This window comes from Cuculus canorus, chromosome 3 (genome assembly GCF_017976375.1).
Source record: "Cuculus canorus isolate bCucCan1 chromosome 3, bCucCan1.pri, whole genome shotgun sequence".
Classification (NCBI taxonomy): domain Eukaryota; kingdom Metazoa; phylum Chordata; class Aves; order Cuculiformes; family Cuculidae; genus Cuculus; species Cuculus canorus.
The window spans coordinates 44,102,910-44,127,998 of NC_071403.1; the positions used below are offsets into that span (position 1 = coordinate 44,102,910).

General features: G+C 39.3%; 1 protein-coding gene across 3 annotated transcripts in view; it reads left to right on the top strand.

The window, feature by feature from the left end:
• PDE7B (phosphodiesterase 7B) overlaps positions 1 to 25,089 on the top strand; it is a 180,455-nt gene that overhangs the window by 149,322 nt on the left and 6,044 nt on the right. For all 3 annotated transcript variants that reach the window (XM_054061457.1, XM_009557468.2, XM_054061459.1), the window contains 8 exons: positions 7,136 to 7,287; positions 8,547 to 8,610; positions 10,216 to 10,311; positions 11,984 to 12,084; positions 13,035 to 13,166; positions 18,914 to 19,005; positions 20,052 to 20,196; positions 22,155 to 22,251. In XM_054061457.1, coding sequence (XP_053917432.1) covers positions 7,136 to 7,287; positions 8,547 to 8,610; positions 10,216 to 10,311; positions 11,984 to 12,084; positions 13,035 to 13,166; positions 18,914 to 19,005; positions 20,052 to 20,196; positions 22,155 to 22,251 — 879 coding nt within the window. The remainder of the gene's footprint in view (positions 1 to 7,135; positions 7,288 to 8,546; positions 8,611 to 10,215; positions 10,312 to 11,983; positions 12,085 to 13,034; positions 13,167 to 18,913; positions 19,006 to 20,051; positions 20,197 to 22,154; positions 22,252 to 25,089) is intronic.

Below are 25,089 nucleotides of genomic sequence, written 5' to 3' on the forward strand. Positions count from 1 at the left end.
CAACTCAGCCTGTGAAGATGAGTCCAAAGTTCCAAATGTTTATTAAATTAGGAAGGGAGAGATCTTATGAGGTCTGCATCACTTCTACATAATGCTTTCCTTAGTTCCTCATGGATAAACGCATCCAAAAGATACTCATCAACATCCTGAAGGCACATGAGCTTTTTAAGCTGCCTAGCTTATGTCTGGTTTGAATGGGAAGAACATTTCCAGAACTGGTTTTTGGCCTTGCCTTCAGTTTCCTAGTCAAGGAAGAGGAGTTGGGGAGTATCTTAGTTATGTTTAAACACAAAAATTTTTCTGTTTTATAGTAACACTTCACTATATTCAGAAATTCATTCTGTCATTGGAAATCAGTCTGGTTCCCCTCTTTCTTCTTCTCATCAAATAACAGCAAGTTTTTTTTGGATCAGGGTGTTGGTTTGGGGCTTGGGGGGAGGGGAGGAGGGAAATGTTTTTAAGACTTGTTATCTGCAAAATTTAATAACAAAGTAGGTTGAAAAGTGTATGCTACTTCTCGACACTCATTCTCCTTATTTAGATGTTACACTACATTTGTAGAAAATGAAAGGCAGAACATAAAATTCACTGATGCCTTTGCTCTCATGTGCTAACAAAATGCAGTAGTTTGGGTTATGAGTGCTTCAGGAGAACTTACGAGAGCAAGCAGAACAAACAAAAAGCTAGATGTGCTTCACACACAAAGTCTTAGTGAACATTGACCTGATTATACAGGTTTGTAATTTTTTTTTTTTAAAATACAGATTTGGGATTCAGTTCAACTGAGAATGTCCCTTTAACAGTTTCCAAATGATGTGTGACCTATTCTGCCACCCCACCTTCTTTACCCTGATTAGAAAAGGGAAAGGGTGTACTGAAGATAACACTGAGGATACTTTCCAAATGACCAGAGGAAAAGAAAGAGCAAGGAGAAGGGATCATTAAGATGATAAATGAAAGTTGGTTTTTATTACAGGTTATGTTGCTTTTTCGCAAGCAGAGTGAAGGGGGAGGGGACGTACCATTTCCTGTTGGAGAAACTATAATCAGCTATAGAACATTTGCACTTTTAGGGAAAATAGGTCCTGACTGTACTACTGTATGAAGATTGAAGTGACAAAATGAAGGTTCATGTTGAAATGATAACGACTTCATGGTGAAAGGGAACACAACAAGCTGTTTCGTAAGAATTTATAAGAGGCTTAATAAAAGATGCCAACATGTTTGTTTGTATAAAGATGATTGATGACGCTAATAAAGGCTGCAAATTGTGAGAAGAAACACGTCTAAATTAATCTTGTATTTGGATTTAATCTATTCCTCTTCCTGTTATTAAGTCTAATATTCTGTTACCTAAATGGTCTCTGAAACGTTAGTTTCTCCAGACCTTAGTATAATGGAGTAATCTGCATAATTCGTAGAGTTACGTAGTGTCTTTCAAACAGATCAAAAGGAATGTATTTTGGGATGGGAGGGAACTGCATGACTAGTGTTCTTTAAGGTTAAAAGTCAGGGAACAAAGAATTTTTTAGACATTACAGAAGAAACAAGTAAAACCAAAATGTTTATAAACCAACTTTTTTGGGTTCCCATATAGTTTGGGGAAGTCTCATGAGAATTTCTACATTTAGAAGATTTCAGTACAACGCTTGTTTATATGTAGATAGGATGTAGTGCAAGGTGTGAATCTCTGTCTTAGTTGCAATGACTGGTGTATGTTCAGCTGTTAAAATTGACGCAGTCTTTTACTATTTTTGAAGCAAACCTGTCATCAGGTTTTCACACTGGCTGCTGACAATTGAGAAGTACAACTGAGATATTCAGCTGAGCTTCTTGGTCCTTCTGCACTAGACTGAAAGCTTTCAAGTGACAAACCTTTTACGTAGGTTTCTGGTACTTAATGCATTTTCTCACACCATTCTTCAAAACTGAAGCGTTTCCCTTCTGAAGGGTTTTTGGACTGCAAGATGTAAGGTAATGGGAAAACCTAGACAGTGCAGAGATGAGTTTATCTGTTCTTCTAGGGGAAAGCCTAGTCAGTGCTGAGGTGAGATTATCTGTTCTTCTAGTTTACCAGTGCCTAGTCGAAAATTTAAATTTGAAATATTAAGTTTGGAATTATTTTTTAGATTATCTGTGCTAGCTCAGCTATCCTTACTCATGCTACTGTTGTCTTTTGGACAATATGATAAATCCATGATGTAAAAAGAAATTAAAAAGGCACGGTAATTTAGTTTTATCATCCGTGCTATGCACTCTTCTTTATAAGAAGAATTTAGCAACCAAGTGACTGTGACAAATGAGACTTCAGTAAAGGTGATCTAAATGCCTGACATAATTTGACACAAAAAAAAAATGGACAAACACCAATTATTCCTCATAAGTCAATTACATGTCTCTTGGACTCTCAAATAAAAGCTTTCTAATCAGCTGTCAAGCCAGGAACCAGTGCAGGAAATTATCTCCGTAACATACAGGACCAGAATTAAATTGTTTCCCAGAGTCCTCACTGTTTGCAGACTGTCTGGACAGTAAATTGCAGGTCTGATCCTCCCACCTTATCTTCCAGATATTCCAGCACTTTTCTACCAGTCCTGCCTGACTCTTCAGGCATATGGCTGTAGAGCAGTGGCTGAGTACAGAGTGCTTTTGCATTATCATAAGAGGGGAAAGAATATATATTATATATATTATAAAGAATATATAATTATAAACTGTATGAGTTAAAAGCAGATGCTTGAGGACCTGATTTGTTCTGCCTCCTTTTGGAAAGGAGGAACATTTTCTGCTTCTGAATTGGTTGGCTTTTTAAAATTAATAAACATGTAGTTATCCACTCCTGCTGCTGGGTGACCTGTTTTTATTGTATGCTGAGGTGTAGTAAAATAAAAACGGCAATACTCCGAAGGAAAACTGAGGGGCCTTATTTGAATGCATAACCAAGTTTGTTTACTTTGGAAGAACAACACCACCATAATGAATGTCTGGTGTAGAGTTAAGTACATCTCTGTCCAAATTTGATTTATGTGATCATTTCTAGATGTTAACTTAACCATTGTTAACGTAACCTCCATCGTTTTTATATTCATGTTGCCTGTGGGCATGTGCTAGCGCAGCAATTTGAAAGAAATCTAAAAGAAAACTGGTAGCAGGAAACCTCTTTCCCTGAAATAACAGAGGTTGGGCTGTAGTGAGCCATAGATCATGTTAGGGCAAGCAGGACTATGTAACTTTGTTAGGAGAGAGAAGGCAACCCATTGATTCCTGTAGCTTATTAACCTCTTGAGGGCCACATGCGGTATCCAGACACCATCTATGCGTGTATGTGTGATGTAGCTATCAAATTACCTGAAGAAAAATGTAACCACTTTTGCTGCCTGCTAAAACAAATCAGGAGATGGAGTGTGAGCTCAGAGTGCCTGTGTTCTTAAAGGTAGAAGTTAAGCTTTGTGAGGAGCGCTTATACAGATGCTTCTGTAAATGTGTATGTAATTCATACAATATGTCTATATGTTAACACAATAACTTTAATCAGTATACAAAGAAGGGCTTCTCCAACCACTGTGCTAGGCAGGAGCTCCACAGGGTGTGAGAATGGAGATACAGATGATGGGGTTTTTAGGTAAACAAACCGTTTAGAAGTTTCCACAATGACTAAAGATAAACATGGTTCTCAAGGGAAGTTTTGTGGGTATAAACAAGACATTTTTGTTCATCTTTCAAGTGCCTTTCAAAATTGCACATAATTACTAAATCTTTCCCATTTGAGCATTGCAGCTTGTGTTCTTTAAGTAGATAGTATAGAATGTGTTTTAGTACCCATAGCTCCACTATTGAAATCCAGTGATACCTGCAGTATTTTTTATCCATTTACTTGTAATTCAATTTAACCTAATTAGCTATCAGTAACTCTTTACATTTCAGTCACTATACGACTTGCGCTGTCATCAAAATTTTATATTTACAGTTTAAATTGAAATTTACAGTTGTCAATAGAGAAGTGATATGTTCAGCATATTACCATAAGTCATTCACATAAACTCTTAATTTCATCTTAAAACTGCATCTTGATTTTGTGTCAGCTGGATCCCATATGCTAGGAATGACTCTTGGCTGCTGGGAGATTGGGATATGACTGCTGAACTGAGGACAGAATTTGAGCATTCATTCTCAGCTGCTTCACTTTTTGCACTTTTTAAGTGTCCTTTTTCTCTCAATTTCATATGGCTGTGCTTTTCTTTTTTTTGTTTGACCCTGATTTAGGGAGGGGAAAGAGATAATGCTGATGTGATTATAATAGTTTGGGGTGTGTAGTGCTTTGAGAAGGACAAATCTTGGTCCAGTTCTGTGCAAGACACCATCATAATAAGGTACAGTTTTGCAGATGGCATAGTAATCTATTATGGGTCATAGCAATCATCTGACAAGTCCTGTGATTCATCAACTAGTCAATAATTACTAAAATGACCCAAAGGATGTGATTTTAACATGGTGCCCATTGAGTCAACATCCAGAGTTTCCATGTGAATAGCCTGCAGTGGGGGATTCGGGCTGTTCTGTTAGAAGCCCAGTTTTGAAAATATATTTCCTACTGTTCTTTGTCAGTATTATGAACTCCTTCCCTCATGAACGAAAATAGGGGGCAACAGGTCATTGTGGGAAATTAATTCTCATAATATATTTTAATACAGTGCTCATCTGAAACAGCAAGTCATGTTTGCCAGTGAGTAAGTTTCAGTTGAGACCCATGATAACGGTATGGAGAAATGTAACAAAGCAGTGGCAAAAAGTTTGATGGATCAATTCAGAAAATGTTTCACAGTAAGAAATTATTTATTTCAACCTAATGTGTTTGAGGTTTCAGAATTATTATTTGTGCTGCTGAAATAATCTGGTGATCCAAAGGATAAAATAGCCAGTTCTTCCTAATCCAACATATGGCAGCTTATTGGGACTCTGGCCAAGTCTTCACCTTAGGATTGTCCGCAGCAGCTCTATGTATGAGTTTTAAAGACAGGTTAGGGGAGAATAGGTGGTAATTTCAGGCATCTGTCTTAAACTGAGAAAAAACAGATGTTAACCTAGATAAAAATTAGTTGGAACAAGTACTTATTTTTTAGTGTACAAATGTACAAAACATTAAACATGTTACCTGAAAGCAGTTGACAGTTTGAGGGCACAGATGGAATTAGGAAAGCTGGGAAGTTGAGAAACAGCTGACAAAAGTTTAAAAGTGAATTAATTTTAGGAGTGTTTTGTTATCAAGGAATTAAACTGAATGCTAGCCACTTCTTAGCAGCCCTGTATAAATGGAAAGAAATGTGAAAACAAACACACTGGTTCCTCAACATGTTGCTGTCACTGGATAACTGTTAGCACTTACGTTATTCACTCCTTCAACAGGCCATGAAATTGTTCCAGCTTTTAAAATGTGTGAGAGAATTAAGGCAGGTGCTGGCACATCATAAATGAAAATCTAACCTTCAGGCTGGTACAGTGGTGACATTGTTCCTGTTTGCATTCTTGAAAACACATGGCTTGTCAAGTTGCAATAAAATTGTTTTGTACCTTTGTATTATTAAAACTCGGTGGGGTCTTTGGGCTGCCCACGAGAAATGAGAGCCTTACAGGTTTAAGAAAATATGTTGACACTCAGTATGTATGTTATTTTTTTTGTTGTTGTTACTGACTTTGTGTCACTCCATAGCTGTTGGATTACTTCAGGAAGAAGCTTACTGAAGTGTAAGCTCATCTGTACTGTACCATCTATGATCCACAAAAACCTTAACAACTTCTCTGAAAAGCCTCTCAGAATGTTAATACTCATAAAAACAGCACACAAAGTCATATTTTAATTTCACAGCAGAACAAACACTTAGTGTCTTTGTGTTAAAAGAAATAGTAGAATAGTGAGAGTCATCTTCAGTCCATGGTATTTTTCCTGAGCTCTTATTTAAACCTGAAATCCAGTGATTTTCTGTGCAGCTTCTTATCTCAGGCAATCATTACTGTTCTCTAAAAGGAGTGCTTAATCTTCAATTTCTTACAAGTTTCCTCTTACAAATAAAACTGTGTTGAGTCTTACTAGCTTCAAACAACTGTCCAGTTTCTGTCCTCCCTTTTTCCAAAACTTTTACCAGACTACAAAATGAAAACATCACAATTGCATGTGAAGTTCTGTTAAAAGTTCAGATGAAATTACATAAGTCATTATCAGTTTTAGGAAGCTTCCATATTATTCCTACTAACAGTAAGGTAATTTAATTACTCTAATTACTGATTTAATCACTGTATAAAAACTGGGTTTTGTGTCACATTTAGCCCAATAAGAAAATCTCTTCATACAGCATTAGAGAATTAGAATTATCCTAGTACTGAGTGAAAAGGACACATTCTGTTGTTGAACCAGAAATGCATGTATTGCCTGAATGTACTTGCTTTCCTAAGTGTACAGCTAAAATATTTTCTTCATTTATAATTTCCCTTGCTACGTAGGATGTACAGCAGAAAATACAATAGGATTATTGAACTATTCTTACTTCTTTGTCTCTTCTCTCCGATTTTCCAAAAACGAGTCATACATTTGTGCTTTCAAACTGTATTTTGAGGTCTCTTTTTGAGTCACTTTTTTGGTTTTATATCCCGGATTAACTTGTGTGCTAGTGCTCTGCATGTTTAATATATTCTACTTGCACTCCTTTGAGATAGCAAGGTAATGCTATTTTCAATTGCATTGCTAGGGAACAGAGGCATGGAAGAATAAGAGCAGCTTTGCCATACCTAACTCTGCCTAGTCATTTAGGCTTCCGCTAGGCATCTACAGCTAGGTAGATGTTATCACCCCTGAGTGACTTAGCCTGGATCACGTTAAAGTCTGTGGCAGGTAGTGTGCTGAACTCAGATCTTCCAAGTCCAACGTTAGCAGTCTGACTACTGGAACATATTTCTTTCCTGAAATAAACAAATATACTGAAGGGTAGGAATTTGACTACTGCTTCTTCATGTGGCTGGCAAGAAGGATGAACTTTATGGGATTTTTTTTTTTATTACTATTTTAAAGATTTTCTCTTATTAAATACAGAATGTCATTCTTCATCTTGGATTTTATGGTTTCTGTACTGATTGCTTTTCACAGATACTACACTCTCAGGGGAAATTGGCACCAAGAAAAAAGTGAAAAGACTGTTAAGTTTCCAGAGGTATTTCCATGCATCCCGGTTACTGCGTGGAATTGTACCACAGGCCTCTCTGTACCTACTGGATGAGGACTACCTTGGGCAAGCAAGGGTAAGACGGATCTCCAGATCTCCATTTTTTCTAATAACATTCCAGAGAGTGTCAATTTTGTTTTGGTGTTCAGATAAACAAATGTAAAGCTGTGTGGCTTCAATGAACCATGTTACTTGCCTGCCTCTCAGCAAACAGATTGTCCTTTCCTTTTTTATGGTTACAGCTTTAAAGTCTTAATCTCAAAGCAACAACAAAATGCCTAAATCTATTCAGCATTTTCAGATTCTGTCAACTAAAATTATAATCTGGATTTATTAAAGGATGAAGGATCCCTGGCTGAGTTACTGATTTAAGTAAGTGCGGTCTTGACACAGGATTTCATTCATCCGCTTGAAAAAAAGACATCTGTCTCTCAGATGGTGTGGAGCAGCTATTAGGCAACACACAACAGCTCTCCATAGTGGCAAAGGCTGGGAAATGGGGAATGTTCACTGCAAGGAACTTCACAATAATCAAAATAAAATTCTCATATTTTACAGCTCTTATACTTGCTCTGAATTATATTTTCTAACAAAACTTGTACAACTGACTGTGTTGGGATTATGTATACAGGCAATTTTTACTTTCTGCAAGAGAAGGTGACGTGCCAGCTGTGAGAAGTAGTTAAGAATCCAGAACTGGTTTGAATATAGACTAAATGATTGGAGTGCACACACATTTCATTCACACTGTCTGCCATTGTAGGTCATACAGTTAGTCCAAACTCAGTCTCTTAACTGAACTGGTGTGGCCGTAAAAACACTCTGTGTGGTGGTAAGGATGGACTCTTCTGCATGTGAACTTTGCAGAAGCACTGTATCTAAGTTTATAAAAGCCATTCCTGTCTATTAGTTTGTTTAGCAAAATGTCATTCATATTCACCATGAGAGCTACAACTGGTTTACTTTAATTAAAACCTAAGAGAATTTTTACTGAATTGATTTCAGAACGTGAATGACTGAAAACCTGTGTGGCAAAAAGAATACTTTCATAATATTTTGATTTAAATTATTTCATGTTTTGAGCTCCATTTTGAAGGTATTTTTAGTATCAAGTTCAAAACCTCCTCAGTTAAAAGTGCAGTGATACTTTATGCAGTATAGGTAAATTTGGTTCCTGAATGTGTGATATTTCACACCCCTCCCTACAAATTTCCTAAACAAAACTTGAAAGTTGCAGCAACCAATCCTGTGATTGATTAGTGTGCAGTAGTAATTTACATCTGCTTTACAGTTTGACATACCAGTCATTTTCCTTTTCATATTTGTTTGTTCTAGCACATGCTATCCAAAGTGGGAATGTGGGATTTTGACATTTTCTTGTTTGACCGCTTGACAAATGGTAAGTAATTAAACAAAAAGGTTTTGTGTTGTCTCATATACGACAATCCTAAAATCCCTAATTGTTTGCTAAACTTTTCCAGTTAAGATTACAGGATATAAACCCAACTTCTCTTAAAATCATATCTTTGAATGTTCCCAGGCTTTTCCCAGAATGTTCACAACTGTGGGATAATGTTTAAAGTATGTTTTCATATTAATGAAATTTGATACATTTGTTATAGTCATCTTTTGTTTTTTCATTGTGAAGTGCTTATTGGTTTCAAGGTGTTTAAGTTTCATCTGGGAAATTACAAAGGTACTTTAAATATACCTATTAGATCCATTGGTTGATAGGTCCAGGCTTCCATAATTAGTCAATTTGAATCAAGGTGAAACGCTTTTAGCCGAAGATATCCTTGCTCCTCTTCAGCAGCAAAATTTAGGAAAAGTTATTAAGACAGTAAAAAAATCTGTGGAACGTTCTGTGTAAACATATGCATGTAACACCACACACACCAGTATCTAGCCCGTACCTCTCGATCTGAACTGCTGAAGAGGGTCATGATCACAGCTTTCTCCTTTCTGTATTGCCTTTGGGAATTAGAGATCCCTCATTCATCAACCCCAATCTAATTAGGTTTGGCTGGGACAGAAGGTGTAGAAAAACGTTGATTTAGAGGGTAATTCCACTGAATAGCTGACAATGAAGAGTGGAAATGACTGCAGGTGGCAAGGGGACCAAGAGCAGTATACTCCTAAATTAGCTCTCTACACCTCAGCTCTATAGCCAAGGCCAAATAGGTTTCCATGTGCATTTTGTATATATATATATATTTTCTTTCCTGAGCTACGTTAAATGACAAAACACTCTCTTCAAATATTGTTTATGCATTGTATGTGTTGCATGGGTTGACAGGGATTCTAACTTTTCTGGAAACATTGTGGTGCGAATGTTTTTAAACACTCTGTGTATGTATAGTTGATTAGTATGTATATTAGTTAGGCTCAATTTTGCCAGTGTTCCCAGTATTGAATTTACGTTAAGGACAGCAGAACCTTACAGGGGTACTTGAGACCATAAATACTGCAACTATTCCTGACTGCATCTTCTTTGTAAGATGCAATTTTAGTTGAGTAAGGTACATGGGTTAATAACATGTTTATATAGCCATGTGTAAAATAAAAAATAAAGGTAATTACAGACTGCTGATTTCTCAGTAAATAATTAATTAGTACAGTATGGCAAGATGAAGTGGCAGAAAAGGTGTTCTATCATTTCTGGAAGTAGACCTGGATTATGAAAATGAAGTGAGTCTCCAACAAGCCTATCAAAAGTTTTCCAACTGAATCCTTGTCAATTTGCCTTTTTTGTCATATTGAAATAGCAAACATGACTTTATGGCATCTAGACACAAGAACGGCACTCTACTGGTAGAGCTGTGCTTTCAAGTCTTGATTGTATATGGGAGTAATTTATATAAGCTTCTTTTGAGTATATGAGTACCATCTAAGCTCATATGATAGGAGCTGACTAGTAGCTAGGAAACTACCAAGATTTTTAGCCTTGCATGTTCTGTAGCTGCATGTTAAGAGAATCTTAAGAGTTGTTCCTTTCTGGTTTTAGGAAACAGTCTTGTAACACTGCTTTGTCACCTCTTCAATGTGCATGGACTTATTCACCATTTCCAGTTAGATATGGTTACATTGCACAGGTTTTTAGGTAAGTGCTCACCTCAAAGCCATCTTTAAGTGCAGTTTACAGCTTAAGTAAAGCACAAAAAAAGGCCCTGCCTTGGTCTATCTATCTATTCAAAATCATGATATTGCAAATATTTCAGTAAAACATTTACGTGATACATATTACCATATAATGTACAGGCACTTGGGTACTCAGTTCAGTACCTGTTAAGTCTGGAGGGACTTCAGAAGGCTCTGCGTTGGGCTGAAACTTCTCAGTACCACAACTGCGATGCTGACTTAAAAAAAAATATACCATGCAGAGATGTGGCCGGCCAAGTAGGCCCACACAGACAGACAAACATTGCAGAACCTACTCATGCACAATACAGTTGTGGTACGGAGTCATTATTTTAGTGACTAATAGACCACTGAGATCCAGGGCAGTTAAAAGCTTATGTGCAAAATTTAACAAATTATATCAAGCTGTCTGCACTGAATAGTGTTGATGAAAGCCCCTGCTGCTGTTACTGCCAACAGAAATACTAACCCCATGCTGTCACTGAACCAAAAGAAGAAATTAGCCAAAATCAATTACTTTTTGCATCATGTTTTGAATGCGGCTTAATGCCAGTTTATTTGGCTGTCAGAGTTTCAAAGGCAGGGTCTCTTCTTTAAGACTGTGTAATTGTCGCTTCTGGAAAGCATGCCTCTGGTCTGGAGACAGACAAAATCTCCCTGCCATTTCTGACTCCTGTGGGTGGCCGTGAAGTGGACGCTCAGATAATTAGAGCTAGCATTATTCAGGGTTTAAAGGATTACCCACTGTAACTTCAAACGCTGGTGGAGCTGGAAACAGACTGAAGGCTAGGACTTTCTGTGGCATTCCCTGTGCTGGAGACAAGTGCCATAGGAAATATACTTTTCTGTTTGATTAATTTGGTAGTGTCTAGGAGAGCACTTTGGGCAAGATTTGGGCAGAGCTTCTAGCATTCACATGGTGGTGTCCCTAAAGCACCTAATGGTGCAGGCACTGCTGTAAGGAGTAGGTGAGTGTGAAGCACACGCATTGATGATTTTCTGTGCAGCTGAAAGTTGAGAGTTAAAAGGCTATCACTCGGTCTTCCAGCTGGACCTGTTCGAGCACTGCACACTAAAACAAGAGGGACTGGTATTTTAAAATAGATGCATAGACTTCACTGAAATTATCACAGAAGATTTTGCTCCAAATACCCTAGTCCTTTATGTTTTGATTCTCTGTCCAAAGGATGTAAGAATGCCTTTGACCATTGCTAGTCACTCAAATAACAAGTTACACCAGGGTATCAGGGTCTCACACCCTGTTGCTGCAAAATAGCTGGTACTGCCTTAATGAAATACTACTCCCCCATGACAGCAGCATAAATAATTACACTCTGTTGTGGATAAATTTGCCACTCTTCCTTATTTATTTTACTCCTGAATGAGAGCCTTGACTAAGGCAAGAAAGACTTGATTTATGAACTAGAAGCAGTATATCCCCTTGGGCCTCACAAATCCTCTCATGCATTTTTCTCTAAAGGTATCCCAATAGGAGCACTAGCCTAAGTAAGCTACAGAAGAAACTTCCTAGGCAGCTGACTGTAAAACTTCAAATTGTATTTTAAATCCAGTTTCCACTTATGGCCATAGCATTAAGAGACCAAAGGATCTTTGTTTTCTGTTTTGGTTCCCAGTTATGGTTCAAGAAGATTACCATAGCCAAAACCCGTACCACAATGCTGTCCATGCTGCTGATGTCACACAAGCTATGCACTGCTATCTGAGGGAGCCCAAGGTAATGATACTGATGATGCTTTGAGGTATTTTTTTCCCGGGATTGAAAAAAAAAAAACGCCCAAAAGCTATTTTTAGATAGTGCATAAAGATCGCGTACTTGAAGTCATCAACGAGGCAGTGACAGAGTCAGTTACAAATTACAGATAGTTCACACAAGCTATCTTCAAGTCCATCCTGTCAAGAAGTGCAGAGGACAGACCACATGCAGAATCTGTATCATGTGTTTGCCATCTTGGGGTGCTTTTTGCAGCTCATAGATCTGTACTCTGTACAGACTTAATGGGCTGGTGATAACTACCTCACTCTCAGAAACTGTAAATGCTAATATTTCCAATTTCTTTTTTTTCAATGATAACAAAATTTGTTTCTGAATGATAAGCTGTATAGAAGAAAAAAATTTGGTCAGGTTTTCAAACTTGGATGTCTGAAGGAAGAAAGATAAATTTTGTTCTCTAATAAAATTCCTGTATTTGAGCTGAGCAGCTAACAGCCAGGTTTGAAATTTCAAGCTTATAAACTCTGCATTTTACAGCACAGTGCTGTGCTAGAAAAATGAAGCGTGATCTGTTGTTGGTATTACTGTGTGAGGCGGAGCTCTCATCACATATGCTAACATACGTCAACCTGCTAGTATACTTATTTACGATTTTAAACTGAATCTTCTAGGCTAAGCTCAAGCACTTCTATAACAATAATCTTTATATTGCCATGAATATTAAAGAGATAAGAAATACGAACTGTAAGAAAATATGAGTATGTAGTCTGATATCTTTATAGATGCTTGTTCAACAGTCACCTTAAAAATGTTGTTTGCAATTTATTTTATATTTGTGTACAAATGCCTACAAAACTGAGCAATGCCATGATGTCATCTGGGTTTTTTTTTTTGCCAAAAATAAAAAGCCATGTTTACTGTTCATGTTCTTGTGATTAACATGTGTGATTCAGCTTGCCAACTTCCTCACCCCGTCGGACGTCATGCTCGGACTGCTAGCTGCTGCAACTCATGATGTGGATCATCCAGGAGTCAATCAACCTTTTCTGATCAAAACTAAACACCACCTTGCCAGCCTGTACCAGGTAAAATTGCTCATCAGATTGGTAATATGCAAAATAGTGTCAAAGAGAGTCTAAGCAATTTGCAGTGAACTTGAATCTCAAAATCTGGCAGTGAGGGTGTTTTGGTCATACCAACCTGCACTTCAGAGTCTGGACAAGTTCAGCCGAGCTCCTCACTGGATGTCTCTTCTTACAGCAAAGCTGATGAGAAAGAAGGTGAAAATGTCAGATTTTTTTGAGGACATTTTGGCCAGATCAGTTGCCTTGGTTATTTTCACCATAGATAATCTAGGGTTAGGATCTGTGGGAAGGAGATCTAAAATCATGCGAGTCAGTTTGTACTTCATCTTCCTTCAGTGAGCAAGTAAGCAGCAGGCATGTTCTGAATTGGCATTGCATTCAAAGAAGTTTTTGCTTCATGTGGCTCTGGTAAAATTAAATACTTAATGAGTAGTACTATTAAAAAAAAAAAACAAACAGAATATAGAGGAAACCAAAGGAAAAGTTGTAGATGGCTACATTAATGCACCTAGAATTATAAAGAAAGAACTTAAAAACAGCCACTGTAGGTCACGCCACAGGCTGTCCAGACCAATATCCTGTTTCTAAGAGCAGCCAGTAAAAGATTTCAGAGAAACATAAGCCTGAGATAAGTATAGAGTTTTTCTTCACCTGATATACATCTTCCCAGCTCTGGTAATCATTAGTAGAAAACTTCCTGAAATAAAAACATAGACAGTTCTTGTTCAGAAATAATCAATGAAACCATGCTGCCCTGATTTTTGTGGTCCTTTTTGAATGTATTTGTATTTTTGGCCCATGATATTCACCATAACTCTGGGGTTTATCTACAACTGTCCTATGTGTGTAATCTTTGCATGCATGTATACACTATTATATGTGCACATCTCTGTTTGTTACATTATACTTAAATATACACACCAGAGCAGTGCCACAAATCATTTTGGTTGCACTAACTGTAATTCATAGCTGGAGATGGTATTGGTTTCTAGCCTTTGGAAGGGTCAACTTCAGCCTTCGTATTATAATATTCCGAGGTAAAAATTAATCTAGTTGAAGAAGACTCACTAATAGCTGTGTACCTTTCTACACATATTTAGGTAATTAAGAGTTGCTGTGATATGCTTACTGCTTGAAAAGAGATTCTCCCTTGTTTTCCACTTCTCAAGCAATGTTTGGGTTTTCTTGTAAGTGGGTTGTGTAACAGTGCAGTTGTCCTGCCCTGAGCTCCAGCCAGGGTATGGTGATGCTCGGACTCTTAAAAATGTGTGATTGGCCTCATCACAAGCTGATGCAGCTTATTAAGTCATACCCATATGTGTCTGGTGCCATTCACTCCTGCTTTTGCTAAATGTCAGGCCAGCAGAGTTGGGAGGGAGAAAAGCCAGGGGACTAAGCCAGGGGACTTTGGGAATCTTTTGTTAAGGATCCATTGTAAAGAAGTGGGTAGAGCCATTCCACAAAAACCCTAGTCCTGTGAAAAAGGTGTAAACAATTCCTTCTTAAATTAGTAGTGGGAAGACGTAATATAATACTAGGTTTTAGGTGAAAAGTCACGCTAATCTGAAAGAAATGTAGCTGAAATAAAATATTAGAATCTTGGAGAAGTGGTTTCTGTTCAGCTAACTGAACTTGAATATACTTCCAATTGATGGTTAGAAAAGGCAATGACAATACCGAATATACAATCTTTCAACAGCAAATGTAATTTTTAAGTATCCTGTTTGTGGACATTCACTGGCAAGTTTGACTTATATTACTTTATATAAAATTGATCCCAGATTGTTTCTGAAGATTTCATTAGTATACAGTACATTGGTACCAGTTAAAATAACAATGCCAGAAAAAAAAATGCTGAGAACACTTTTAGTCAAAAATTTAGATTCCGTAAATGGTCTTTAAAAAAGTAAATTATATTCTTCTCAAGATTAGTGCTTTAACATGTGTTTGAAACTGAAGCAGAAGAGTTGTGGGGGTTGTGATTTAAATAGCAGAGCCACAGAACTGTTGGGGCTAATCAGAATAGTGTTCAAAGAAAGTAAGTTGTAGCGTAGCTGGCAGTCATCTGTCACTGAGACAGTAGTAACTGAGACTAATGGTTATCTGTTTATGGCTTCTCTTTGCTCTTGATTGCAAATTGAAATTAGAACTTTACATTTGAATTATGCGGGAAAAGGATCTGCAAAACAAGGTCATTCAGTATTTGACACAAATGCGAAGTGTTTGGCAGCTTCTGAAGGGCATGTTTGAGGAGAATCATGTTTCAGGAAGATCAGGTGTCATCATCAAGAAGTTTAGAACTTTCAGTATTTATTTTCAAGTTAAATCCATATTTTATAATGCAATGTATTTTTTGTAATGTATAGGGTAATTTCCGAAAGAGTCTACTCCATGTGAGGCACCATAATTTTCCACAAATTAGAAGTGCCTCATTCAAGTCACTAGCATTACAAGGACAGATGAGAATGTAAAAGGTGACAGTAGGGACCTGGAAGTCACTTAGTCTCCTATGAGGAGCACAAAAACATTCATTGTTGTATGATGCAGACTTTGCTTCTAACTTTCATTGACCATTACAACTGAAAATAAAAGTTTCATTCTTGTTAAATAATCATTGTTTTAGGTCTCTGGAGTCTTAAGTGTCACAATTAACTCAAATACTGGTTGATACATTTGGCTTATCCAATGTTACTTCGACTTGCTTTGACTGAAAGCAGTGTAGAAGTAAAGATTGCTCAACCTGATACAATCCTGCCTTGTAGTTATCCAAAACACCACATCAAAGCTTAACACCAGGAAGTGACATATTCTTTTTTTTTTTAGAAGAAGCTGTATTTACTGAGAATTGATTATGAATTTCCTAAGAAAACAAATAGCATTTATGTAAAGAAAATGTTATTTTATAATTTCAGTAATTGAAAGTTGAAATCTATCTTTGTGTGGCTCTTAAATGAAGGATGATAGTTTAGAAATCCAGAATGATCACAAACTACATCTGTAGTACAGGTTTCAGAAATCTATGAATGGACACTTTGCAACTTTAATAAAGATGCAGATTAACTAGACATTTACGACAGTTCTACTTTGCAGTCTTCCTTACAAGCACCATTTCTAATTAAAGTATAATTTTCAGGTGTTTAACACTGTGTAGTTAAACCAACTGCTGAATGACTAAGAATGGATGACTAGACTGAAAGAAATTTAGATCACCTTCCACTTTTAATTAAAGCTGAAGTTTTCTCTGCACTTAGTTAATAGCAAGTCTTGCTCTCTTCGTGTTATTATTGTTTTCCAAATATGTGTGTCAAGTGTGGTGGTTTGAGTGGCTCAGGGAGAGTCACAGATAAGAGATTTTGTTACAGTCTAATTTAAAAAAAAACATTTTTTTCCTCACAGTCCTGAAGTCTGTGTTAGAGCAATCCACTAGTTTTAGGCAGTATATCTGACAGAGACTTCCTATCATGCAGCATTTAAAAAAAAAAACTTGTGGTATTCATTTTTTTTTAAAAAAGTAAGAAGTTATTGGAAGCAAGTTCTTCTCTGTGGAGATCAGAGCTGAGAACCCCAGTCTGCAAGCCAGCACATAGACTTTTCCCTGCATGGGTTATCTCCCCACCAGCCCAGGCAATCAGATAGCTCATGGCAATTAGTCTTAATAAGGCAGTAGAGTGTTCCGAATTGGAATAGCTGACTCTACTAATTGTTGGCAGCAGCTTCAGGGGTTCTGACTGCTTACATTTAAAAACGGAGTCATATGACTTCATGCTCAGAACTTGACCTTTCCTTTTCCCTCCTCTGTGTACTTTGAGTGTGGGAAACTAGACAGTGGAGCAGCTTTAAGTTCTCCCTGCAACAGTAGACAAAGAGCAGTAACTCACAGAAGTGGAATTGCTCTGGGAGGGATATCTCAATTTGCTTTTTCCCTTGAGTAATTCTTAGTTGGATGCAAGGAAGTTCTTGGATGCTTACATGGCTCAGCCCTGTTCTGGCTGGCCTTCAGCATGGCCAAAGAGCAACTGCATCTATGGAGGGTAATTCTCTGGTTGAGCTTCTTCTAGCAAGTAATACTGCCATGCTGGAAGGGATGTAGGGGTACAGGGTGCTTCGAGAGGCATCTCCTCAGTCAGGATGCTTCAAGGGTGCAGTCAGACTGGGGCTGCAGGGAATGTGCACGTAGGCACTGTCTTACGTGAGCACAAGCCTTCCAAAATGCCAAATTTGACCATCAGGCAGGGTTTATTTCATTTATGTTAGGGTAGGAGGATGGCAGCCTGAGGGCTTGGAGTGACTGTTGGGACCAGGATTCAGCTCTGAGGTTAGGACAGTGACATAAAGGAAGAAAACCAATTGTTACATCCTATTACATTCCCTTATTTTTCTTGGTCAGAGTGCAGGGTTGCAAAAGTCCATCCTGATGTATTTAGGCAAAAGGAGAAGAGGGATATTTAAGTTGGCTAATGAGCAGAATTGCTGTCAAATATATTAGGTATTGCATAGCTGATCCTGAGTTCTGAGTCTGTCAGCTCTTTCAAGGAAAAAGGACTTAGTCTTTGCACAGTTGGAAAGTTTGAGGGTTGGTTTTGGTTTCATTTTTTTTCCCTAGTATCTGCGATTTCTATTGGGGCTGGGGAGGAGAAGACCAAACACAACCAAAGCAACATATCACCGATTGTGTGAATTCAAAAGCAATCAAATATACTGCAAAAAATATTATCATGGGAAATCAATCAAATTTGCCTCACACCTCTGTACTGATTTTCAGCACAAAATTTCAAGATAAATACTGACAAGATGATAAAAATGCAAATATGATCTTGGTTACTGGCAATGTTTAGTGTTTCAACAGTCATTAGATATGACTGGATTAAAAAGGAGGATAGGGAAACCTTAAGGAGAAAGTAGTGTTCAGTCCCTCTTGAAGAAGTGGAAGATGTGCATCACATCCAGCAGGAAAGGCAGCACTAATGCAGCTACACTTTAGAGCTGTGGGACTGCGTTGAAGGGAGACAGAGACTAACAGTGGCCAGAGAGAGGGATTTTGAGTTGTTTTCCAGTTGGCAATGACAGGGTGGAGTCCTCGCTCTGCTACCTGTCTAGAAGGTTTAGTTGTGTTTGGTTTTTTTTTTAATGCAATGCTCATCTACTGCAAAACACATAAACTGCTTCAAACTGGGATCAGATGCCATAACTCCCCTGAGAGTGTCCCTATTGTTAGGTGACGGTCAACTTCTTCACACTGTGCATGTTGTTGTGGATGACTGAGGACTGTGCCATTCACTGGAGGGGACTGAAAATTTGTTGCAGACTAAATTGCTGAAGCCTGCAGCTGCTCAGTGATACTGATACTCCTTTTGCTTTCACTGAGCAGCTGCAGGCAGCTTCCGGTTCCCTGACTCCAAGGGAAATTTCTAGTTTTCTTTTTCCTGTCTGCATGTTTTAATTAATTTGTTAATAAATCTGTTAAAAGGCAAGCTATTTCCCTCTCAGATGAGATTAGCTCCTCTGTTCACAGCAGGGCTCAAAAACAGTAGAACAGGACTCTAGGGCTAACCTTAGCTGGGCAATGTAGAACCACAAGGTGCCTCGCTCTAGAAATCCAGGCCAATTCCTCAAATCAAAAAGGTGGCTAAAAAGCACACATTTTAGGCTTGCGCACTTCCAAGCAGCTCCATGTGGGGTGGCAAGTCTGTATGTGTACCACAGATATCTGCCTAATCCTTAAATGTATTCCTTTTATTTCTCCCTAGAACGTTTCAGTGCTAGAAAATCATCACTGGCGATCTACAATAGGCATGCTTCGAGAGTCACGGCTTCTCGCCCATCTGCCCAGGGAGGTGACGTAAGTGTCTGCTGGAGGAAATGCATCACTCAAACTATTGCATGGCTTCCTTCATTCTTCTTATAAGGACAGTGGCAAAGAGGCCCAGGCTTCAGAATAGGGTGAACTTCCTGCGCTCTTTTGTGGCCAGTATGAAATCATGAGACAAAGTTATTCAGCAGAAGTACTTTCTAAGGTGCTGCCACTTCTGCAGCGTTGGAATAGCCACTGCCAATGCCAGAAGCATTGGGAGTCCCAGCAGGAAATGAATCTTTTCAGATCCTTTGTTGACATTTTGTGTTTTACATCACACAAATAGCACCAACCAAATATGGAAATATTTAGTCATTAAAAAGCATGAAATAGAAAAATGAAGGATTTTGGTCAAGTAGTATTGAGACTTCTCAGGTTGTCCACATCTGACTGAGGGGGTTCAGTCTTCATTGTGTTTTTGGGTGAAACAAAAGAAAAAGCACCAAGGTGCTTATGTTGAGTTAACTTTTTACCTTCTGCTTTTGTGTGATGTTACTCCTGCCAAGTAATGGAGATTGAGGAAATGTACAGCCTGCAATGCTAAGTTTCGATCACAAGTGACCTTACCAAGAATATAAATAAGTTACCTGGAAGCTATAAGCTCCATACCCCTCCAGAAATTGTTTGCATCATACCGACAACTCCACTCCTACTTCACAGAACATCAGTCCTTTACAACTTCAGCTGCGGCTTTTAAAGCTGCTATATTCGGCACCCAGCTGAAGCAAGAGCATTTTTCTAGATGCATCATGCTGTTGTTTTGGGGTTTTGTTTTACTTTCCTAGCGCTTTTCAGAAGCTTTCAGAACTATCTTTGCCAACGTTTTTCTTCTACATTATCTATTCCTCCTGAATCCATTTAGGCTGCTAGAACAATAGTACCCTGCAAACCCCTGAAGAGACAGACTAAACAGATCAGACTGGATCTATAAAGAAAGCGGGGGCTTATGCTAGCTATGTTCCACAGCAAGTGGTTTTGAGCTATTGATGTTCAACAGTTGCATGGCTGAAGGGGCTTATTTTCCTTAACTGCAGACAGGACATCGAGCAGCAGTTGGGCTCCCTGATCCTGGCAACAGACATCAACAGGCAGAATGAGTTCTTGATCCGTCTGAAATCTCACCTTGACAATCAGGATTTGAGGCTGGAGGATGCACAAGACAGACATTTTATGCTCCAGGTAACTTTACAAAATATTTTTCTACTATTGCTTTTTATTCATTTTTCAAGTCACAGTATTTCCTAGTATACATTAGAATAGCATATGGTAACGTGTCTGGACTCAGCATCTTCTTATCTATCACCATAAACTCTTTGCTTCAGCCACTTGGCATTATCAGGCAAGCATAAGGTGCCTCCACTATTTTCTTATATAATTTCCTTGAGTTAAAAAACTGTGAATGCAACAGATACAGGAGAGTGTCAAATGCTGAGAAATGAAGATAAGCTATTAATAATTTCATTTCCAGACCGCTGCTTATCTTGCCAGGTAGCGCTTCGATTATATTTTCTCTTCTGGTAAATGTCACTTCATCAGTGTTACTTCCTAGCACCATGCAGGAGTGCCCCCTTGTCTGTGTTGTTTCCAAGACAGCCTGACGTCGAGCGTTCAAGTCCCATTCAGGAATGGATGTTCAGAAACTGCCTCTGCAGAGACAGTTGTTGCCATGGCAGCAGGTGCTTCTCTGTTGGATCTACCCAGCTAATGAAGAAACTATGCTTCATTTAAAAATCAAATAGATTCAAACTGGTTCTTCCACCTAAGCTGCCATCAATAACAGGCTCTTCAGAATAAGTCTCTACCTATTAAAGCATTTTTTGCGATTGAAGTATCTGCATATACATGCTTCTTAGGAGAAATTACATCAGTTTCTCTCTTGAATACGTGAAGGAGTTTTAAGTAATAGTTATCGTTAGTAAAACAAACATGTGCATGTTATCACTTTGTCAAGGTTCCAGGAAAGGTGATGCTGCAAAGAAAGAAGTGTGTTCTGTTAATTCTTCCCCCTCCACCAGCATGGGAAATGTAGTAATCTGCTTGTCTCCATGAAAAACTGTCTTCTGTCAGATTCCTGCATGGACCATGCCGGGCAGCGCGATGGGCTTACAGATCAGGCAAGAAAGTTGTGCAAAATTCAAAGGCAGAGGGATTACAGATCTCAACTATGGCAAAACATTTTTTATGTGCTTTCTTGAAGAGAGGACCTAGGGCACAGAAATGGTACAATTTATTTTTCTGGTAGTTTAGCTGTGGAAGAAGAAAAGAAATAAAATGTCAAGAAAACTTGATTCATAAGGATAAGTTAAAGAATGTTTGACATGATCTTGTAACAGATGGTTACATTAAGGCTAATCAATTTAATCAAGAAAGAAAGTGACTTGGAGACTTCCCTCCTCTAGTTCACAGGTCTGAATTTACACAGGAAATATTTCTATTTTCCTCCCGGATTCCAGAATGATTTTTGACCTCTGTCAGGCAAACTGACTGTATTCGATCTGTGAAGAAACAAGGCAGTAAGGCAGACAGACTATTACGTGGTTTACTTTTCTGAAGCAGTTACTTGATTTTAAAAACCTCTTGCCCTCCTGCATTCATTCCTCTGCAAAGCACTTAAAAGTATTAGTTAACTAAGTGAAACCAAGCCACGGGGAGTCCGGAGAGCCCTGTACTTAGCTTTGTAAACAAAAATATGCAGACATTAAGTGTGATTGAAGTAAGATATAAGGTCACTCACTGAGACCGCAGAGAAATTATGCCCAAATAGTCATACACCAGCTTGGCTCTTCTCTTCCTTGTCATCAGCCATGGATGCTGAGCCAGGCAGTCAGCAGGAGCCAGCCCGAGGCTTTTGTTGGCTTATTACTTGCAAGGAATATCCAAAAGACTTTGCAGCCTTGGAATTTGGCCCTCCTCTTGTTCTCACTATGCTAAAGCGGAGGGCTGAATGAAAGTTTTGTTTGCAGCTTAAATAAATGTTCTTTCCTCAGAAGGCTTATTTGGGTGAGGCTGAGTCTCTAAAAGGTGTTCTTAAACCTTCCCAGCATTCCTGGTGAGGCCTGAGAGTTTCGTGGCTGCAGGCCACGAAAACAGTGCTAGACGCTGTGTTTTCTCATCACTACCTCTCTCTTTGCTTTCAGATTGCACTCAAGTGCGCTGACATTTGCAACCCTTGCCGGCTCTGGGATCTGAGCAAACAGTGGAGCGAACGGGTCTGTGAAGAGTTTTACCGGCAAGGTCAGCCTCTTCACTTGCAGCGGTCCCCTTTCAGGTTTTTTATGTGACAAGACAGAGGTAGCATTCAGCCTACCCAGTTTGCCTTGAAATGCCTCTCAAGAATGAGATGAAGAGATACTCTACCTCATTTGAAAAGGAAGGGACAGAACAGCAGCAAGTATTTCTTTGCCCTCACTGTTGCAGCAGCAGCATCAGGCAGGAAGAGGGGGGGCTCTGCTGTGAATTCGGCTGGGGAGCTCACGGATGGATTCTTCTCTGAGAACCTTCCAATCACCATTAGCTCTTCTGAGCTGGAATGGTGCCAGGGCTACACTGCACCAAATTCCTGCCGCCGTCCACTGTGTTTTATCTCCCTTTTCATGCTCCTGTTACCACTCTGATGGGAGCCTTACCCTCACTGTTTCCCAAATACAACACATTCTTCTGCACACAAATGCAGAGAAAGGGTTCAAACACAGTTCCCAGCATGCCAGGCTCTTCTAACTCTGTTGAAAGGGCCAAAGTAGGCAAACCAGTGCTCAGCTAGGACCTATTGCAAATGTTTTCAAACCCCTGCAGAGAGTGCAGTCAGTCAGGGTTTTTCTTAAACACAGTAATTACACCATTTGGCTCTATCTGCATAGGCAAGGTCATGCTGTGCTACAACACAGGGTGCAGCAGAGTTTAATCACCACTAAATTCTTTGTTCAGAGCATCCTGAGAGCTGAAGGCAAGTGGTACAAACACTGAGAGAGCACACAACAAAGTTCTCGATTCATTTAAAATTCTGCAATACAAACTTAAGCCACGTTTGAGCTGGTAACTAGTACAGTTAGTCCATAACAAGGACAAATGGGTCAGCAAGTTAATTTTCAGCCATTGTCAGTTTTAAGCTGGCAAAATGTCTTTTTGACTTTGTTGCTTTTGAAGCGATATAAACAACTGACCAGATGCAGGTTTATTTAGTCAGATGTATATCAAGACTAAATAAATATCTTATAACCATCCCTCACTACATCCTTATTAGTAAATCAAATGGATGAAGTATTATTGGCTGAAGGAAAGTGTGCAGCTTAGCTTGCACATACTTAGTCTCCCTTCCGTCCCGTACGTAGACAGGAAAGGGTCTGTACCTCATGCAGTGGAGTGTCCCCTGGCAGTGTCTTGGAGAAGGTTAACAATTACAGAGGGTGAATGTGTGGCACTCAGAATGTTTGTTTAAAAAACAGCCAACCTTAACTAATTTACAGCAATGTTTGCATGGAGTACTGATTGCGTGGGGAAATGCAGTCTCTTTAGCAGGACAGGTGATTGCTGTCCAGATGGCAGCAGCAGCTTCAGCTGGAGTGAATGAGACTCCCTGAGCTACATTTTTCCCATATTCTTCTGTCCATCAGGCCTGTGATTCTCTGTGACCACTCCAGCATATGCATGAGCATTGCTGTTGATTACTTTCAACTATGTAAAAAAATATCTCGTAACTGTTTCAGCTGTGTGCAGAAGACTGTCTTGTGTGACCATTTCTACATTTGCAGTAATAGTTTCTACTGAGTGTTTATAAGCATGTTCTCGATGCTGAATTTGGTAATTCTGCGGCAGAGGCAGTCTGAGATGGCATCTGGAGTGAGCAGATCCCCCAGCCAGGCTCTTCTTCAACAATTTGAAACATGCAGCGAGGCCAGTCACAAGCAGACGCTGCCTGCAGATGTCTTCAGGGCTGTCTACACCTGGAGACTTCCTGTTCCGATGAGTCAAATACTGTGTCATGAAGGTTGCTAGGAGTTTGGCCAACCACTTTGTTTCAAGTCTGACTGCTGTCTTGAGTCAGTCCTATGCAGGTGGCTCTTGGGACTTCATGGCTGACAGAGGGAATTAGTGATATAAGTTCAGTGCAGCAGCAAAGGCTTGTACCTGATACCCAGTTATACCACAATTAGAAAACAAAACTTTTAATTTCATCCTTTTTCATAGAATCATAGAATGGTTGGGGTTGGAAGGGACCTTAAAGCCCATCCAGTTCCAATGCCCTGCCATGGGCAGGGACATCTCCCACCAGACCAGACAGCTCAAGGCCCCATCCAACCTGGCCTTGAACACCTCCAGGAATGGGCCACCCACAGCTTTCCTGGGCAACCTGTGTCAGTGTCTCACCCCTCATCATGAAGAATTTCTTACTCATGTATAATCTAAATCTTCCCCATCCAATTTAACGCTATTCCCCCTCGTTCTATCACTACAAGCCTTTGTAATACAAAGTCCCTCCCCAGCTTTCCTGTAGGCTCCCTCCAGGTACTGGAAGGCCGCTGTAAGGTCTCCCTAGAGCCTTCTCTTCTCCAGGCTGAACAACCCCAACTCTCTCAGCCTGTCCTCATAGCAGAGGTGCTCCATTCTTCTGATAATCTTCATTGCCCTCCTCTGAACCCGTTCCAACTGTTCCTTGTCCTCCTTGTGCTGAGGATTCAGAACTGGACACAGTACTCCAGATGAGGTCTCACAAGAGCATAGTAGAGGGGGAAAATCACTTCCCTTGACCTGCTGGTCAAGGTCTTCTTGCTGGTCCTTGACTTCTTTTGATGCAGCCCAGGATATGGTTGGCCTTCTGGGCTGCAGGCACACATCGATGACTCGTGTTGAGCTTCTCATCCACCAGCACCCCAAGTCCTTCTCCACAGGGCTGCTCTCAATCATGTTCTCCCCCACTGCTGTATAGAAGCCATGGATTGCCCCAACCCAGGTGTAAGACCTTGCACTTGGTCTCATTAGGTTTACACAGACCCACTTCTTTAGCTTATCCAGGTCCCTCTGGATGAGGGACGTTTATAAGGTGAATGCTATAGCTCTTTTTCCACATTTATTACT